Source organism: Sorex araneus, chromosome 10, assembly GCF_027595985.1.
Source record: "Sorex araneus isolate mSorAra2 chromosome 10, mSorAra2.pri, whole genome shotgun sequence".
Classification (NCBI taxonomy): Eukaryota; Metazoa; Chordata; class Mammalia; order Eulipotyphla; family Soricidae; genus Sorex; species Sorex araneus.
Genome location: NC_073311.1, coordinates 13277927 through 13299272, shown reverse-complemented (window position 1 = coordinate 13299272; position 21346 = coordinate 13277927). Strand labels below are relative to the sequence as shown.

Sequence of the window (21346 nt, the reverse complement as noted above, 5' to 3'; positions counted from 1 at the left end):
ACTAATGAGCACTAACATGTGGGTAAACAAATGTCAAAGGACTAAGTGACCTACTAGCTTCAGAGAAGAGTTAGACCAAATTTATCCTTGATGAAGGAAATAATTTGGTGATTTGACCTAGAATATTCTGTCAAGTGGTTAACCCAGACATAATGTCCATATTCACATAAAGCCTTTGTCCTAATTTTTTGACTTGAAAACATGACTTTCCCCTCATCGACCATGTGTGTGTGTGTATGTGTGTGTGTGTGTGTGTGTGTGTGTGTGTGGTGTGGGGGGGGCAGAGAGAGCAGACAGGGGGTGCAGTGCAGGGAACGTTGTCTTGTGATTAAATTAACATGCAAGACAAGTGCTTTACTACTGGACCATATCCTTGTCCCACTCTGTCAACAACTTAACATTCTTATAAACCTTCCCCCATTGGTTCCTTTCTTTCTTGATCTAATAAAATTACAGAAAGATTAGTCTTAATTATTTTTTCCCATACTCATATATGCTCAGAGTTTATTCCCAGCATTTTACTCGGGATTACTGCCGGAAGAGCTCAGATAAGGATACTTTGGGGTGCTGGGATCAAACCCAGGTTGGCTGCATGTAAGGCAAGCACCTTACCCTCTGTAATATCTCTTTCGCCCTTCAGTTACATTTTTAGTTAGAGTTTACAGAGTACGTGAGAGATTTTTAATAAGTTTCTGAAGAGTAAGAATGTGTGTGGGAACTCAATCTAGGCAGAACAGCAACATTCAAAAGCATATAGAAAACCCCATAGCACGAGTGAATTAAGCAGTTAGTATGGTGAGCGCATGTAACATAGTAGGGAATGAAGGGAGATGATACTAGAGTATTACTTTGTGCCAGGTGGATATGGTACTATGCTAAATAAAAATCCTTATTGGTAACAGGGAGCTGCTGAAAGATTTCTCAAGTCCAGATAACCAGGTAACAAGAGCAGATGCCTGTAAAGGGAAAGTTAAAAATTATTTCAGAAACAAACACCCCAGTGCTTCATTTATCACAGGATGTGAGAGAGACAAGGAAGAAAATAACTTCAAGATTTCTGGTTTGGGAAACTGGGTGGAAAGGTGATGTCATAAACCTAGATGGACATCAAGGGAAACTACTGAAAAAGAAAACCAGTTCCCCACCCAGAGAAGGGTGTACTCCCTCAGAAAAAGAGGAAGATACAGGAAAATACAGGTCATGATAAGAATATGAAGGCCATCAAGAACCCAAGGCTTTCCCTGTGACAACACCCAGATTAACTTTCACGTATGGAGAGAACTCTAGGCCATGGCAGTTTGGAAAAATTGTGTATTACTTCCCAAAGCCATTCACTTTTTTTTTTCCACTTTGGAGAAGCCTGTGTTCTCACTTGAATGCCTCATTCTCTCTCCTCTCAACTAAGAAAATTCCTTTCAATAGAATAATTTTGTTTTACAAAACAAAAAAGAAAGAAAATCTATTCTAATTTTAATGTATCTGAGGAATTATTTTTTTCTTTTATTTTTTTTTGTTTCTTTGGGTCACACCAAGCGATGCACAGGGGTTACTCCTGGCTCATGCAATTAAGAGTTTCTCCTGGCGGTGTTTGGGGGACCTTCTGGGATGCTGGGGATCAGGTCAGCTGCCTGCAAGGCAAATTCCCTACCCACTGTGCTATCACTCCAGCCCTTGAGGAATTCTTGAGACCTTCTTCAGACAGTTATGAGGAGTTCTAAGTAAATGGAGCCCTGAAAAACCATCAATAGGTGGTGATGCAGATATGCAGAATCCCTATTTTTTATTTTTAATTTAGGGAGGGGGCTGGGGCTACACCTAGTGGTGCTCAGGGATTACTTCTAGCTCTATGCTCAGGGCTGGCAGACTTGGGGAATAATATGCATATGCCTGGGATCTAACCCAGGTTGACCGCATGCAAGGCAAGTGTCCTTCCCACTGTACTATCCCTCTGGCCTCTAGAATTCATGTTTTAAAGAAAGAATATCTGTTTTCCATTATGAATTATTTTAGCATTTTATTATTAATTCGTATATTGGCAAGTCACCAACAAACAATATTTTAAATGACTATTAGAATGCATGTGCTATTATTGTAGATAGTCATTTCCTTAGGTTGTTTCCCTTTTTTTGTCACATCTCTGATTATTTCATTAAGCTGCATTATTTTTTAAATTGTTTATTTATTCATTTATTTGGCTTTTTGGGTCACATCTGGTGATTCTCAGGAGTTACTCCTGGGGGTGCTTGAGGGACCATATGGGATGCTGGGGCTCAAACCCAGGCTGGCTGCATGCAAGGCAAATGCCGTACTATCGCTCTGGATCCCAAAGCTGATACTTAGATGTGAAATTACCCAGCCAAATGTTATAAATTTCTGAAGAACATAGTCCCAACGAGTTTTCCACAATTGTATCTAACTTGACCATCACTTACAGTATCTAGAATTCTCCAAATAGCTTTAGATACTCAGTACATTGTTCCTCTTCACAAAACATCCACTGTTGGATATTTTGTCCACATTCATTCATTTCCACTTTAACACAATGATGCAGGAACTTGAACTTTATCATTATTGACAGCAGGGACAAAAATCCTTTTGTTTAAAAAGTTTATCACCTAAAAGGGGTAGGGGGAACACAAAAACAAGAAGCAAAATAAATGAATAGATTCAGTTACAAAGTGTTAGGTGCTATTTTAACAATATGCAAATGTGACAAGGTGAAAACAAATGGGACATGTTTTGAAATATCAAATTTGGTGGCCAATGTGGGCATCTTTGATCAAAGTAGGTGCAGGAGTTAGTTAAGCACAGATCTGGCAGAAGACGAGTGAATAATCTGAGTTTCAAAGGGTGTTGGGGGTAAAGCCAGTGTGACTGATGCCCAATGTTAATAGGGAAAAGTGATATGACATGAAGTCAAACTCTGAAACTCTGTGTTCAGAGTTCTCAGGGCTGGTGGTATCCTCTGTGGTATTGGGGATGGAACCCAGGTGTGCTACACCTCTCTGGTTTCTTCTGAGGCCTCTTTCAGCTCACAGTAACCGGTTTGCTCTCTCCCCTATTGTTTAGAAATAATTTACTGAGGCTACTAATATATTAAATTAAGGATTTAATGGCAGAACTTGGTTGGTTCTTCTTCCATCTCAATTTTCATTTCTGTAAAATATGAATAAAGGGCCCCTTATTTTTCAAAGACTTTAGAAGGGAATATTTCAAATTTAGTACAATATATCATATATTTAAAAGTGTTATACTAATACCATTTTTACTCTTGTCAGTCTAATATTTTCTTGTTAGTTACTATTCCTGATATGTTCAAAAATTTATAGAGAATTTATTAAAGTCTTATGACACAAAAGAAGATGTTCAATAATTCATTAAATCAGACAGCAATAAATATATGTTATTTAAACAAATCAGGGGCCTGAGAAATAGTATAACAAGTAGGGCATTTGCCTTGCATGCACCTGAGCCAGGATCAATTCCTGGCATCTCATATGGTCCTCAGAGCACTGACAAAAGTAATTCCTGAGTGCAAAACAAGTAACCAAGAATATCACCAGGTGTGGCCCCCTAAAAAAAGACTATGTATATATACATATATGTATATATACATAATATTCAAAGATGGTTGTGTAATACATTTTAACTCACATTTACCTTAAGTTTCATCAAAGAACTTGAGATGCATTTGGTAGGAAAGAGTGACTATTTAATATGTAAGTAGATTATATCTGAAAATAAAGTAGAATTTATTAATCTGTACATTTAAAGTGAAAATTAATTTTAATAAAATCATAACAGAAAATAAATTATGCTGTTATGTTCTATTTGCAACTAATTAAATACATCTTTTCTCTAATTTAAAATTAACAAAAGGGGCTGGAGTGATAGCTCAGCGGGTAGGGCGTTTGCCTTGCACGCGGCCGACCTGGGTTCGAGTCCCAGCATCCCATATGGTCTCCTGAGCTCAGCCAGGGGTTAATTCCTGAGTGAAGAGCCAGGAGTGACCCCTGTGCATCGCCAGGTGTGACCCAAAAGCAAAAAAAAATTAACAAAAATTTGTGTTCATATTGGGTAATAAAAGATTAGACAAATATACATAGAAAGTCTTAAAATTGGAGTGCTGGAGCTATAGTATAACGAGTAGGGCGTTTGCCTTGCACTCGGCCAATCTAGGTTTGATCCCCAGCATCTCATATGGTCCCCTGAGCACTGCCAGGAGTAATTCCTGAGTGCAGAGCCAAGAGTAACCCCTGTGCATTGCTGAGTGTTACTCAAAAACCAAGAAAAAATAAGAAAGTAAGCATAGAATTCCCATATGAACTTCTTAACATTTATCCCAAAACATAAAAGAATTAATATGAAAAAATACATGCACACCTATGTTTATTATAGCAGTTAGCAAAATAGACAAGATATGGAAACAACCCAAATGTCCAATGACAGAGCACTGTAGTACTGTCGTCCTATTGTTCATTGATATGCTAGAGCACATACCAGTAACGTCTCCATGGTGAGACCTGTTGTTACTATTTTTGGCATATCGAATACACCACGGGTATTTTGCCAGGGTATTCTCCTCTCTGAGAAGGACGGAGGAATCAAACCTGGGTTAGCCGTGTGCAAGGCAAACATCCTACCCGCTGTGTTATCGATCCAGTCCCAAACAAGCTCTCAAGGTCCAATGACAGAGAAATGATAAAAACCATGCTTATCTACACAATGGAATATGATGCTGCCGTAGAAAAGGATGAAGTCATTCAGTTCACTGCAATGAAGTTGGAACTGGAGAGCCCCATGCTCTATAAATCACAGGAAGAAGAAAATATCAGATTATATCTCTCATCTGTGGAATACAGAGATCAAGCAAGAGAAGACAGTACTGAACAATGGTAAATCCTTGGTCTCAGATTACAAAACTGATTACCAAGCAGAGTGGGGAAGAGCGGGAAAGTGAAAGACCAAACTAGGGGTAACATGGGACAACGGTGGAGGATGGTGGTGGTGGAGTACAGTAACTTCATCCCTCAATAGCGTGAACCTTAACGTTATTAGAATCACATTACGTAAATATTGTTTTAATCCTCCTTATGATTTCTCATGCCCTTCTCAAATCTGCTTTTCACCCCTGATGAGAAGGGAACAGACTTCAGTGTCAGTAGTTACTGTGGTGGAGAAGAGCATAGTGCAAGAGTTCTCCAAATTTAGGTTAAAAACCTCTAACCACTGTCTTTGGGAAAGAAAGACATTTTAATTTAAAAAAAATTGATTCGATTTAAAAAATCTGTTGACTTTCTTCATTCAAAATAGTGAACCGACTGAAAATGTAGATTGGGACTTGAATGGGAGGGTCACACTCACGTAAGAGTTCAGCCTGTGAAGGATGGGGTGGGCATGGGACACCACACTTTGTGCTTTGTGCCAAAAGTGAGAAGAAATCGGCAAACCAAGCTCAGAACGTCTGAGGAGCCACGTGGCATGCAAACAGTACAGACTGGTCGGTGACACTCAGCTTTCCTAGAGAACCAGCGCTAGAGGAGTTGGGTAGAGAAACAGCCTGACAAAGAAGGCCGGGCAATGCTGAGCAGACTGATCTCATATCCTGTGTGCCCAAGTCTGACAGTCAAGCTGGCCTGAGTCTTGAAGTCTGATCTGAAATTCAGAAGCTGCCAATCTCCAAGCAAAATGACTCACCTGCCATTTCAAACACACTTGTATTTCAAATATAACTTTTTACACTTGGAGCTTAATCTGCTAGTCTAGAGTCAATTACTTCAGCCTGCTGCTTTGCTTCTAGCTATATTTAAAAGGCCTCTTATTTGACACAGTTGTGAGGGGGGGAGGAAAGTCAGAGCGGGAATAACACACCCAAACAAAAATGCTAATGTTTCATTTTATCTTAAAATACATATATGTATTCATATTAACATGTGTTTCAGGTTTTATTACAGGACTCACTCTGTTAGGTTTAGGTTGTTTTTTTACTATGGTCTAAAACAGGAGTTTGAGATCACATAGCTTGTATAAATCATGTGTAAATCATTCCTTTAAACATCATTAAAATTTTCCAATTCTGTTTCATCAAAATGAGGAAGGAAAGAAGTTTGTAGAATGTGTGAACATTAAGCCAGAAAGAGAGCACAACAGGTAGGGTGCTTGCCTTGTGTCAACCCAGAGCCAGGAGTAAGTCCTGCACACAGTCTGGTACTTCCCCTTGGCCTCTCCCTCCCCCGCACAAAAGAACAGTGTGAATGCACAGTCTCACGTACATTTTCAAACCTTGCATTTTTATAACTGACGAACCTATACCTGATTGGAAACCTGTAATTTTCTTTACTTTTCTTTATGAAAAACTCACCTTATGCAATTGCTACATGGAATGATTCCTTTTTCTTTACACCTCATGTAAAGATTCATGAAAAAAGATTACTGATCCATGTAAAAAGCAATTCTTAGACCAATAATGAAAACAAAGGCTCTAAAGAACTTTGATTATAAATATAATTTGGTGAACATCCAGTGTATTTTGCAGAGGGATAGAAAGGCATTCGTGGTAAAGAAAAAGAGGTTGACACTATGGAAACCAAAAATACAAAGTAAACTGCTGTATACTCCAGCTGATTGCTAATAATGTGCACCTCACACTTAAATAATAGCACATTGTCAAGTCACCTCAATTTAATAAAAAAGGCATATTAAAATAAGTGTGGGGGCTGGAGCGATAGCACAGCGGGTAGGGCGTTTGCCTTGCACGCGGCCGACCCGGGTTCGAATCCCAGCATCCCATATGGTCCCCTGAGCACCGCCAGGGGTGATTCCTGAGTGCATGAGCCAGGAGTGACCCCTGTGCATCGCCGGGTGTGACCCAAAAAAAAAAAAATAAAATAAAATAAAATAAAATAAAATAAGTGTGATATTTACTTGGAAGCTCAGTCCAAAGGGAATTATTTCAGAGACCTCTACCTAAACATCTGAGCATCCGTTTCCTTTTGCTATAAAATGATACAGTAAAAATATGGTTCTAATTATAATAGAATCTGCTCTGCAGTTCTACCATCTGCTCTGCCTAAATCAAATGATTGTAGAGGGATTAGCTGCTAGAATGCTGGAGAAGTTACTTTTATTTATTTAATTTTACAGAGGCCATCCCAGCAGTGCTCAGGCAATGCTGAGGGTTCAGGGCCATACTGTGTTGGGAAACAAACTCAGAGCTCTGTATTGGCTAGGCATGAGCTCTTACCATTTGACTTAAATCTCTGGCCCAGTGAAGGTACTTTTTACGGTAAATTGATGCACCAATGTTAATAATGTGTAGGTGGAACACTAGAATAACTGAAACAATAAATTTAAATAATCTGGCCCATTCTATGCCTCTCATATGCTAATAATGCAACCCAAACTAAATTGAGCATCTTTTTGTTTACTTTAGAGCCACTGTACAAATGATACGTGCAGCAGGAGGGCAAAAATCTTTATTTTTAATGCACAGAATATAAGAGAAAAATAAAAATACATTTTACAGGCAACTAAAATACTAAATAGAGCTTCTTTTTAATACACAAAGAGCCTTAATTTCGTAGGGATAAGAGAGAAGGTCAAAGGGAGAAAAGAGAAGAAAAATGAGATTGCATTGCTTTGCACTGCATTCTGCTTTTGCTATAAATCCCTGGTTAGGAAGAATTGGCCAATTCCAGAATCTTTATAATTAGACTTCTCTAATTGCTTGTTTGCATTAGAAACCCATCACCATGTAAAAACCTCTTTTTGTCCTCCAAATTATGAGATCTTGGATTAACAGAAAACTTTAGTGAAAAGATAAGCCCAGTTAGCGGAAGAAAAGTGATGATTTGGGGTTCTGCTCAATAGCATGTTTTTCTGAATTACCTATTAGTGTGCCTTCACAATATTATCTGTAAAAGATTATTATTCTTCCTTGCATTTTCTACCTCTTCCATACCATTGTTAGCACCACAATGCAGAAACCCTAAAAAGCTCTTCACAAAAATCACGTGAGCCTAGCTTAAGCTCTTGGAAGAAAAAAACTACATTTGTAGCTTTTCTCCATCTCATATTTAAAAACCCCCTTACTTATCTGGTCTTTTTTTTCTCTCTGTGTTCTCTGCAAAGGGGCGGGGGAATGTATTCAGTGTGTAAAAATAAGCTATTGTATCTTCAAAAAGGAGATGGGATGCTAATTAAGGGTTGTTTGAATGAACCAGTCACATTGCATTGTCTAGTGGGAGTCGGCTGCCAATTGCTTTTTTGGTAAGGAGTCAAGAAAAACATTCAAGAGGGCCCCAGCAAGCTTGAGAGAAAAGCGAGCTGCACTTCCATTTACCAAGTAGGAATCCAAGCTGTTAGGAACATTGTTGTTGGGAGCCACGGTGCAGCTTTACCTACCCGGTGCAGGAGCCGCCTTTTTAAAGAGGGGCTTGCTACTGCAGCTCTGTCGACCACAATGGACCACCGACACCAGACTGCTGGACCACTGAATGCTTTTCTTTGCTCAATACCTTTTCAAGATCCTTTGTCACTCTTCTTGGATTCATCCGGGAGGGTTGTAAGATGCACAGTAGATTGGTTCTTACAGCGAAATAACTGATGCTCCTTTGAAAGAACGCAGGCGTATTGGTTAGTATAGTTTATAACACAAGCTGGGAAATTTTTAGACATTTGGCAACTTGTAAAGTGAGGAGAAAAATAAATTGCTCTATGTTTAAAAGGTTTCTCTCCCTAATGTTATGTCAGCCGGAGTCAGCCCTTCGCCTGCCTGCCTGCCAGTCTTGGGTGTGGGGTGGCATGTAAGTAGATGTGCAATGATTTACTTGGTTTGGAAAAGGACCAGAACATAGAGGATGAAAACATTTTTTTATTATGCGAATGAAAGAATCAGTGAATGCAGTAGGTGAAGTGACGTCCTTGCGGCTCTCGCAAAGAGTATTTGGTACTTGGCAGGATGAAGCCCTGGACGTGCCTTGCTGGTGTTTTACGGGTCTTCTGCTTGAGTTCTATAATCCTCTAAGTCTCTTGCTGTTTTTTTGAATCCATTCATACTTCATTTTTAAGTGGGTGGTCCTATTCATTTGACATAGATATGAATAAATAGGTGTCCAGGCTACTAAAGGCAACAAGTAAAGAAATTTCTCTATGAATGTGTGTGCACAGGTGTGTGTTTGGAAGAAAATAACCAATGCCTTTGAAACGTATTTCTAAAATTAGCATCTCTTCCCTGGGTACCTTAAATAAAACACTTATGCCCACACTTAACATTCCCAATTATTGTAATATGGTGTAAAAATAATTTTAGTTCTGACAGAGAGAGATGGCTTAATGGGACAGAGCACATAATTTGCATGCAGGAGGCTCCAATTTAATTCCTGGCACCTCTTGTCTCTAGAACACTGCCAGGACAACCCCCTGTGTGCTAAAACAAATCATACATATATATGTATATATACAACATACCTAAACATGTATATATATAGTTTAAAAGATAAAATAATGAGTTTTATATTGCTTCAGTCATATTTCATAGTTTTTATAATGTTGCTTGCATGTAGTATTCTATATACTATATTATCTAATATGTAATTATCTAATCACTTGAGTTTAAAATCCATAATCTATAATTTTACAATGACAGATTTATAAATATAGATTTATATATTATAGATTTATGATATGTAATTGTAAAATTAATAACTACAATCATAGTAACATGTCTTACATGCTTGTTGTGTACCTAGCTTTGTCCTAAGTGTATTCTATGTCCTAAATCTTGAAAAAACCTAGGCTAGAAAGATTAGTATCTTGATTATGAATTCATAACTAATAAGTGGTGGAAACAAAATTTGGGCCCTGGCTCTCTGAGCCCAAAGACAATTAACATAGTATGTTACTTGCTTGCAATAGTACTACTTTTAAAAAACTCTGCAAAGGAGCCTCATTATAAAAATATTTTATATACTTTCATTACACATTTTTTATTAGACTCCCTAAATGGAAAGACCATGGGCCCTAGGAATATATCACCATGAGCGTAATAATGATGGCCACAGCCACATCTACCTTACTTCTAAGGAAATTTCAGTACGTGACGTCTGACAAGTATTGGCCCTCTTTTGCAGCACTGATTTGATGAAGCAGGATCTGCTTCATCACTCCGAGAAAACGTTCCTTTGGATTTGTGACTCCTCATCCTCACATGACAAACATAAACATATTTGAATCTTGGTTTTATAATTTATTTTCTTATTTAGTTCTTCATTTCTCGTTGAAGTTTTAGAAAATTTCACCTTCATTGTTTCCTGTATAGGATGGGAGGCAACATGATTCGTCATCTACAGTGAAAATTGATACTTTATTAAAGAGCACATTTATTCAAATAAAATTTACACACCTTGTTTAAAACTTATAACTCAACTGTTCTAAGACATTTACTGGATTGTAAACTTGACACTTTTTATTTTGATTATTAAACTAAAATGTTTCAGATGCTTGAGTAAAAAAGCACTTCAAGGCCAATGAAAGCCGTGAATATTTTCTGTGTTTTTCCTTCCTCTCCAGAAATGTGTACTATACTGGCCAGAAAAGAGAGGAATATATGGGAAAGTCGAGGTTCTGGTTATCAGTGTAAATGAATGTGATAACTACACCATCAGAAACCTTGTCTTAAAGGTAAGATTCCAATACTACAGCTCACCTACAAAATGGGTGATGGTGGGAGATTACATTTTTATTTTAAATTACTGTATTAATTCTAATAGGTACTATAGATACAATTTAAACGAATTAAATAATGTCAAGGTCAAATAAAAATGGTAATATTCACCTACATATTTCTTAATTTTCAGTTATTATCAGTGTATGGAATAATAAATTACTATAAGTATGCATTTAAAAAGTTGACAAAATAGGATACTCTGAAATTCTAATTTGCACAAATAAAACATTGCTTTAAACTCTGAATGCCTTAAGCTGAAGGCTATGCTAAAGACTTTGCCATGATTTTATTTTTTAAATGTCACTTTGGTTCTAAGCAGCTCCAAATAAGTCCTGGAAGGGGGCTGGAGCGATAGCATTGCAGGTAGGGCATTTGCCTTGCAACTTGGGTTCGATTCCCAGCATCCCATATGGTCCCCAGAGCACCGCCAGGAGTAATTCCTAAGTGCATGAGCCAGGAGTAACCCCTGTGATTCACTGGGTGTGACCTAAAAGGCAAAAAAAAAAGTTCTGGAAACTGAAAATAAAAATATGTGTTTGAGGATAGCCACAGGAAGCAAGATAAGTTTGAATGTTGATGGCATCTTCCAGAATTTGGAGTTACAGTCATTTGTAGGGACTTTCCCAGGACTACATACGTCATATAAAAATCATTTTATTTATAGACAGTAGATCCTGTGGGTGGTTTCTATGTTTTTTTTGCTTTTAGAGAATAATAGTGTCAAATTTTCCCAAAGTGGGTGATACCACCCCCGGGGGTGTCAGAACCAAGGGTGGGTGGGGGAAGGGCAGTAGCTGCTTCCAGTGATATGAGGAGTGAGGAGGGTCTTCTATATGCTTAAGAAAGTAGATTCAGGGGCTGGAGTGATATAGCAGAGTGGGTAGGGCGTTTGCCTTGCACTCAGCCAAACCTGGGTATCCCATATGGTCTCCCAAGCACTGCCAGGAGTAATTCCTGAGTGCAGAGCCAGGAGTAACCCCAGAGCATCTCTGGGTGTGACCCAAAAAGAAAAAAAAATTGGTTCAGGTGAGTGCTAAGTGATTTTTTTTTCTGAAAAAAAAAAGAGCAGTAAGTCAAATAAATCTGGGAAGTTCTAACCCTCACTACTAGAAACAAAATCATCACAGAAGTAGACTAAGGAGCAATTCACAGTAAGAGGACACATACTAAAATCTGCTTTTCATTTATGTCTTGAGCGCCCTTCTCATGCCTAAGCCCCAAACTGGCCCTGGGTTTCCCACATGCCCAGGCCCTACTACACCAGACATTGCCTATTCAGCAACTCCTGATAAAAAATTTACCACTTCAATTCCCCAATGCTTTTAAACATTTGAATTTGAGATAAGTGTAGAAATTTTAACATAGGTAATGGAAAATTGTATGTTCATATATTGTTTAATATGTTTGAGTGATCGGGCAGGGATGTTATAAGCGGAGGAAACAATATATCCTTTTTTTTCTTAACTATGTGTTCATGTCCCATTTTGTTGATTACAAAAAAGGCGTATTTAGCACTGTTAAGATAGTTTCTGTATTAAGTATTCTCACTTAATAGAGATAAGCCATCAACCTTTGACATTAAGATATTCGTCGTAAAGTTTTCTCAAGGTGAAAGGGGATTCTTCAAAAATCTCCCGTCCTTTTAAATTTGCTGGCAACTTATTTAAATTCCCAGCAAAACTGGAGTGATAGAATGCATTCAGTATTGTGCTTTGGATGACTTTTGGTTCTACAAGTAAATGAGGCATTTGGTGGTGGTTGCTATTTTCAGCAAGGAAGTCACACCCAACATGTGAAGCATTACTGGTACACCTCATGGCCTGATCACAAGACTCCAGACAGCGCCCAACCCCTTCTACAGCTCATGCTGGATGTAGAAGAAGACCGGCTGGCCTCCACAGGCCGAGGGCCTGTGGTTGTCCACTGCAGGTAAGACATCAACTGTCCTTTCTGCCTGAGCCACTGTTCATTCTTCATAAAGTCAGAGAGGGCACAAGTTGAGTTTTCTTTGTTTGTACCTTTGTCAATAAAGTAAATACTCCTGGAAATTGGTTAGCATCCTAATAATTGTGCCTTGATCCAGATGATATTACTGAGATGAAGTGATATTATTGCAGCATTTTTAGCAAGCAGCTACACAATGCAGAAAATGCCATTTCATGGAGCAATACTACAGTAAGTAGGATGCTTGCCTTGCACACAGCCAACCCCAGTTTGATCCCTGGCACCCCATATGTCCTCCAAGTCTTCCAAGAGTGATTCCCTGAGTGTAGAGCCGGGAGTAAGCCCTGAACACTGCCAGTTGTGGCCCCCAAACAAAAACCAAAGGGAAAAAAAAGGAAAAAAATAAAATGTCACTTCAGGGTACAGGAAACTTTATTCAGTCCTCTACTTGGAGACACACTGATTCATTTAACCTCATTACTCTCATTTATACTAGCATGGGGTTTTGGGTGTGTGTGTGTGTGTGTGTGTGTGTGTGTGTGTGTGTGTGTGTGTGTGTGTGTGTGTGTGTGTGTGTGTGTGTATGTGTGTGTGTGTGTATGTATGTGTATAAGTGATTTGGGGGGATTCCTTTCAAATTATATTTGGTTCGTATCATGATATTTGCTATTATGTCCAAATCTGGTGAAAAACTGTTGATATTTTAAGTTAATTCATGAAAAACAGATGAAATAAATGCCTGAGTTGAGAGGTGGGCAAGCAGTAGCTCACTGAAAGGAAAAGAAGCATTAGCAGAACGTGGGTGCTGGGGGGCTATGCACTTCACAGAAATGGGTGCTTCCATTTCTTCATGTCAGGCTGAAAGCTCTCCTATAACTGATATCTCTTCCCCTTATTTTCCTGTTACTGTGCCCAAATTAAAGACATTTTTATTTATAGAATCAGATATTTATTCACCATACTTTACTAATGTAACATGTTTGGTTTAATCTTCCATGTCTTACAAGATAGCTTTTTAAAATATCTTTGATAAACTAGATTATGTTAATTATAATATTAGCCTCATTTTTGTGAACCTTTGCGGTTTAAGAATAAAATTTGGGTGCTCGCTTCGGCAGCACATATACTAAAATTGGAACGATACAGAGAAGATTAGCATGGCCCCTGCGCAAGGATGACACGCAAATTCGTGAAGCGTTCCATACTATTAAGAAAAAAAAGAATAAAAAAGAAAAAAGAAAAAGAAAACTGTAAAAAAAAAAGAAAAAAAAGAATAAAATTTGGGGGGCTAGAGCGATAACACAGCAGGTAGGGTGTTTGCCTTGTACGCGGCAGACCCAAGTTCAATTCCCAGCATCCCATATGGTCCCCTGAGCACCTCCAGGGGTAATTCCTGAGTTCAGAGCCAGGAATGACCCCTGTGCATCACCAGGTGTGACCCCAAAAAGAAAAGAAATAATAAAATTTGGTCTAAATCTATTTATCCAAAGGTATTATTGCCTAGTTTTCAGAGAAGGCCTTATTCTAAACTTAGTTTGGGGGAGAGGAAAAGCAATCCCAGTGACCACTTTTTAGGATCAGAACTGTTCCCTGCCCAAAATCATAAAATACTCAGGATATCTAAAACAACTAACCACTTCCCCTATAAAACTAACTCCCCTTCTGTTTACTATTTTCAAGAATAAGACCATCTTTTTACCAGGCATCCAACATTTAAGGCTGACAGTTATCTTTGGCCTCCTCTTAAACTTAAGCCCCACTATCTAGTCAATTACTAGATTGGTTTTCCCTTCAAATCTCTCCCATAATCATCACTTCCTTTCTACCACCCACATTCAGCCCTTCTGACCTCATTATTGTACTCGAGAAATAGTTGGCTAATTGCAAATACCCACCCCACTTCCGGACACCCTATCCTCAGTATGGCCTACTCATATGCTTTACTTGGATGCTGGTCCTAAGACCCTCTTTTATCATCTAGAGGCCCAGTTTAGACTTTTCATAGCTTCCCATTACATAAAGCAAAAGTTCCTAATCTTGGGTCTATCAATAAGCAACAAGGGTCAGTAAATACCTTAAAACTGCATGGAGAAATTAGTAGACATAAAGTTTTGTGAATTTTTCTAGGGAGTTAAAGTTTATAGCTTTCATCAAATCTAAAAATAATAATATAATATAATAATAATAATTTTAAGAGTAGTATGATTTAGAAATGAAATGTGAACCTCTGGACTTTCCAAAGAAGATTCTTTATAGGCCCCAATGTACCTTCTTAGACCTATGCCTTATTTCCTATTATTTCTCAAATAATGTTCTTCTCATTGTTGCATATAATATCACCTGTCATGCAGAATTCCTTTCAACTTCTGCCATTCTCATGCATGCAATAGTTTCTCCCGTTCATAGTTACCAAAGTGCCTCCAATCCAAAGGGTATAGTTGAAATTCTCGTTAATGAAATAAACTTTTTAAAAGACACTTCAGTTAAAAGGGACCTATTACACCCCTGAATTCCTTTGCATTTATATCCAACAAAAGCAAGTGCCAAACATGGGAAGTAATGCCATTTGAGTGCCAAGAAGGGAGAAATTAATTCAAGATATGAGGATTAAAGAAGTCTTCTAAAAATTAGAATAATGTAGAACAAAGTCTTAAAATATGACAATATTTCATCTTTAATAATGAAGTGGTCATTTCTGACAGAGGAAATTTAACACAAAAGAACGATGCAGTTTCAAGGTATTTACTGACCTCTGTTGCTCACTGAAGAGCGCGAGATTAGGAACTTTTTTTTCCCTCTGTGTAAGGACTGGAGCAATAGTACAGTGGGTAGGGCATTTGCCTTGCACACAGATGGCCTGGGTTTGATTCCTCCATTCCTCTTGGAGAGCCCGGCAAGCTATCAAGAGTATCTTGCCCACACGGCAGAGCCTGGCAAGCTACCCATGGCATACTCAATATGCCAAAAACAGTAACAACAAGTCTCACAATGGAGACATTACTGGTGCCCACTCGAGCAAATCAGTGAACAATGGGACGACAGTGCAGACAGTGCTATGTAATGAGAAGCTATTGGAAAGCTTGGACAGGGCCTCCAGGTGATGAAGGAAAGTTTTAGTAGCAGCATCCCAGTGAAGTATATGATTAATCCATACTGAGAATAGGGTGTATGGAAATAAATTTTTGTAATGCCATGTAAATTCAAACAAAAACATAAAGAATACAGGATGATTACACAATAGGAAAAAAACTGAAATTTAGTTACACTCATATTATGCAAAGCCACAAACATCCTGGTAGCTTGTTGTACTGTAATTATTAAAACGTTGTACTGTAATTATTAAAAAACGTTGTACTGTAATTATTAAAAAACCACTTACAGTTTTCAAGCAGAGAATTTTATGATTCGGCCCTATTTTAGAGAAGTGAATCCAGCAGCTGTGTGTATCTTGAATTAGTTCAAGAAAAGATTTGAAACTTGGAAATCATAACAACATCCCTACTAATCATGAAATGAGGAGTTACTGAAAAATGTGATCAGTCTACAGAAATAAAAGCATGAATTTCAAGGGCTAGTGCTTTGGGCTGATAGAAAATTAAGAATTGGTAACAGATTGGATGTGGGAAGTGAGAGAGGAAAAGATGTTAGACATGGCTTCAAGATTTCTATGCTGCAAATTTGTGTGATTGGTAATGCCACTGAGGAAAAAGGTAATTAATTCTGCTTTGGATATCGTTAAAATACATGAAACTGAAACAAGCACAAAATAGTAATATCTTGCATTCCAAATAGGAGATGCCAGTATAGAGTTTAGAAGAAACTTAGGAAATTTAGATGTGGAGTCTAGAAATAATTTTATAATTATGGTTAGTGTTTGCAATTTGAAAGTACTGAGGAAGCAGAGATAAATATACATCCAGAGACAGATGGATATATATGGAAAGACAGAGGCAGAGGGAGAGGTTAAGAATGAGCTGATAGAAAGGCATCCCATATAAAGTAGATTAATGGGCAAAAACTACCAGTGTTTCTCTTTCATGATTAACTAATACCTGGATATAAATAACTTGTAAATATGTGCTTCTGGCCATATAGTTTCTCATAAACAAAACTGAATCTTTATTTATTAGACTCTCCAACATCATTATATGTAAGACAAAATAACCCCATCCTTAAATCAATCTTATCTAGTACTTCTTCTTTTTCTTTCTTTTTTTTTCTAGTACTTTTTCCTTTGAACTTTGCTATTTCACTGGTGAACTCCAGTCCTCCAGATTCACATTTGGGATTGAAACTACGTCTTTCTTCTCCTTTTTGCTTCCTATCTCTCACCTAAATTTAAGTCCCAGTTATTTTTTGTAAAGTGATTACTATCAGGGCCAGAGAGAATAGGTGTTAAGGTGTTTGCCTTGCATGTGACCAACTCTAGTTCAATCCCCAACATTGCATATAGTTCCCCCAAGCACTGCCAGGAGTGATCTCTGAGCGTGGAGCCAAGAATAATACCTGAGCATTGCCAGGTTTGACTCAAAAAACAAACAATAAAAATGCAATGCCTTTTTCACTATTCTTCCTACTCATACTACCAGATAATAACCAAATGAAAAGATGCAGTATAAGTACTTAATATGGATCCAGATTTATAATACTTAATACATTAGAACTATAGTTGTTCTAATTCATACTATTACTAAAATAATATGGTAGTTATAAATAGTACCATATTATTTGTATGGTACTATAACAGTACCATATTATTTTAGTAATACTATGAATAATGCTAAAGGTGTTTTATTTTCTAAGGGCTGTTTCAAATTTAAAGTACCCTTTTGAGGGGCTGGAGCGATAGCACAGGGGGTAGGACGTTTGCCTTGCATGTGGCCAACCCGGGTTCGATTCCCAGCTTCCCATATGGTCCCCCAAGCACCACCAGGAGTAATTCCTGAGTGCATGAGCCAGGAGTAACCCCTGTGCATCTCCGGGTGTGACCCAAAAACAAAAAAAAACAAAAAAAAAAGTACCCTTTTGAAAGAAAGTTTTACCTTTGTTATTTTTTCCCTTTGTTAATTTTCTCCTTCACCTTTGTCTTTTTTAATCTCTCCAGTGCAGGGATAGGCAGAACGGGATGTTTTATTGCTACATCCATTGGTTGCCGACAGCTGAAAGAAGAAGGTGTTGTTGATGCATTGAGCATTGTGTGCCAGCTTCGTGTGGACAGGTGAGTGTCTGCCTGCATAGTATGGGGACTTCAGAGCCACAGTATCTGGCTGGTCTAATCTTCCTGACTGAAAGTATCCACAGGATCTAAAGTCCTGAATCTCTAAAGAAATTGTATATAATGCTCAGGAACATGCATTATGTTAAGAAGTGAGAAAAGAAAAAAAAGAGAAAAAATAAGTGATCAAAAATTCTATTTGCAGCACTACTGAGAGTTTAAAACAAGTTTATGTAATTCAAGCTGCTTGTGGTGAAAGCTATTTTACTAATCTTGCATCCCTGTTCCTTTATATATGCACTGCATTTTAATTTGACCTCATTGAACTATCCACTTTCAGATTTTCACTTTTAAAATTAGGCATATGCCATACTACAAAAATCTTTTTCTTTAGTCTGATTTTTTGTTTGTTTATTTGTTTGTCTTGAGGACCACATCTGGTGATACACAGGGCTTACTCATGGCTCTGAATTCAGGGGTCACTCCCAGTGACCAGATGGGGACTATTTAGGGCACCAGAGATTAAACCTGAATCAACTGCATGTAAGGCAAGTGTCTTATTTGCTGTACTATCTTTCTGGCTACTGGTCCACTTTTCTTTAAATATGAAAAACACACATAACAACCTTACTATCTGAAACAATTCTAAGTATATCAGTTCCACGGTACTAACTGCACTCCCTTAATTGCACAATCAAACCCAGAATTCTTTCGATCTTGCAAAACTTTATGCCCATTAAACAACTTTCATTCCTCTCTCCTCCCCACCTCTAGATCCTGAAATTCCCATTATTTTCTATCTGTGAATTTAACTAGTCTATGTACCTCATGTAAGTGGAATTACACATACACATTATTTGTTTATTTGTTACTAGGTCACATAAAGTCTTCCAGATTCATCTGTTTTATGGGATGCATCAAAATTTTCTTTGCTAGAGAGATTTATCAAAAGACTGAGTGTGTGTATGGCTTATGGTATACTAAGATTCAATTCCTGGTAATTCATAGTTCCCTATATACAGTCAGAAGTGACCCCCAAACACAGATACAGAACTAGCCAACAAAACACAATATCTCTTTACTTTATAAAGCTGAATAATATTTCATATATTGATTCATTATTATTTGTTGTCCATTCATCCACTGATAGACACTTGTATGATTTCCATATTTTTATGGGGGGGTCACACCCAACAGTGCTCAGGACTTACTCCTGGCTCTGTGCTCAGGGATCACTCCTGGCAGGGCTCAGGGGATTATATGAAGTGCCAGGAATCAACTACTGGTTGGATGCATGCAAAGGCAAGCCCAGCCCACTGTTCTAATCCCTGATTTTCATGTGTTGGTTACTGTGAACTTATACAAATAGCTGTGCAAGATTCTTCTAAAAAATGCATTTGCTGGATCATAGAGACATTCTACTTTTACCTTTTTAAGATAAAATTGACCATACTCTTTCACACTTATATTTCCACTGGACTGGAGCGATAGCACAGCAGGAAGGGCGTTTGCCTTTCACGCAGCCAACCCAGGTTCGATTATTCCATCCCTCTCAAAGAGCCCAGCAAGCTAGCGAGAGTATCCCACCCATATGGAAAAGCCTGCCAAGATACCCATATTCCATATGCCAAAAACAGTAACAACAAGTCTCACAATGGAGATGTTACTGATGCCCGCTCGAGCAAATTGACGAACAACAGGACTACAGTGCTACAATGCTATATTCCCACCAACAGTGCACAGGGATTACAACATCCCCATACCATTGCCAACACTTATTTTCCATTTAGTTGTCTTAATGGGTATAAATGAAAAAGTTGGTTTTATAGATAGATGGTTTAGTCATATTTGTGATGTTTTCTGTTCATGTGAAATAAATAGAACAAGAAACTCCTGCTCTTCTGGCTTCTGGCAAAGCCCACCTGGGTGAATGAATAACTAGGCCCTACACAGGGAAGGTAAACATGATCCTTGAGAACAGGCGCAGAGAGAGTTGCCTGAGCAGCAAACCTTCCTCTGCACATCAGTGTGGAAGAATAGTTGCCTAAAATATGAAACTGGCTTGTCTTCTTTTACTTCTGCAGCAAGTATTGATTGTTACTGTGTGGAGCTAAGGCATGGATACAAGTACAGAATTGCACAAGATGAGTGAGGTCAGCTCTCTTAGAGGGCTTTGCTGAGAGTGGTTAAGAGACAATAAACAAGTAAAGAATAAACAAGATGGCTTTAGATAGATAAATCTATGAAGGCATAATACAGAGGGCCAGCTGTGTTTTGGACTTGGGCCTCTGACCTGGAATCGCCTGAATGCAAAGGCAGATTATTAGATTCATTCAACTGAGCACCTACTGTGTGCTGGGTTTTATAACAAAGCTTTTAGAGGGAACTCCAACTCCTCCAAGGATGCTAATGCATACCCTTCAACCTTGCTTCCCTACTGTTGAAACTCCAGAAACAACAGATCCTGCATGATCTAAACTGACTCCCAGGGCCAGAGCCATAGTGCAGTGGCAACAGCATTTGCCTTGCATGCAGCCAACCCAAATTCAATCCCAGATATCCGATATAGTCCCCCACACACCACCAGGATAATTCCTAAGTGCAGAGCCAGGAGTATTACTGTATGTGTCCCAAAAGCCCCTTAACAATTTAAAAAGTAAAAAATAAACAAACAGGCTTGATACCAGTTTATTGCCTCCCCTGACCCAATTCAGTACATCTTGGGAAACTGGCTTTGCTTTGATCATTGTTTTGGTTCTTGCTAGTGTTGAATCGGGCCTATTACCTTCCCATAATCCCACCTCCCTCCACCTACCTTTGTAACCCCACCACTGCCCAGCCACCTTCCCCTATCAAGTCTACCAAATTGTCCTCTAGCTTTCAAAAGAATCACGGATACATTTTTTTTAATACCATATCACAATGCCTCCTCTATCTGCTCCTTCCTTCCTAAAGCAAATGGCCAGCCAGCACTTTTAACCTGCGACTTCCATCACTTCCAAGGTCTTCCCACAAGACTTGCCTTTTTACTCCTGATAAGATCTTGAAAACATATTGAATGTCTCTGCTTATCTAAAATCTATGGGTTTCGAACTCCAAGGATCTGAATGACTGCCTATGTATGTCTCAAAGTCACTCTGATTCATTAATCAAGGTCCCTTGTAAATAAATTTTCTCTGAGCAGATGCTTGATTGTTTATAAAACCAAACCTCTCCTAAAACTCTCCTTGAGATATTTTTCCTTTGCTTTCTTTTATTCAATAGGATCAACAAAGATTTTCCTCTTTTTTTGTCTCTTGTTTTCCGCACTCCCCTAACTACTATGAAAAGCAAATCTCTCTTCTTTTCCTTACTTACTTATCTCCATCCTTCTGTGTCTTTTCTTATTCAGCTTTTTCCTATCATAATTTTATATTCAATTTAATTACTTATCTATTGGTTTGGGGATGCTCATCCCAGTG

General features: G+C 38.3%; 1 protein-coding gene and 1 non-coding gene across 3 annotated transcripts in view; both read left to right on the top strand.

Moving 5' to 3' along the window:
- Window positions 1-21346, top strand: part of PTPRR (protein tyrosine phosphatase receptor type R) — a 310632-nt gene that overhangs the window by 273334 nt on the left and 15952 nt on the right. For both annotated transcript variants that reach the window (XM_004602668.2, XM_004602669.2), the window contains 3 exons: window positions 10570-10680; window positions 12498-12655; window positions 17775-17888. In XM_004602668.2, coding sequence (XP_004602725.1) covers window positions 10570-10680; window positions 12498-12655; window positions 17775-17888 — 383 coding nt within the window. The remainder of the gene's footprint in view (window positions 1-10569; window positions 10681-12497; window positions 12656-17774; window positions 17889-21346) is intronic.
- LOC129399283 (U6 spliceosomal RNA) lies at window positions 13773-13879 on the top strand. Its single transcript, XR_008627034.1, has one exon. It is a non-coding gene; the product is annotated as a U6 spliceosomal RNA (small nuclear RNA).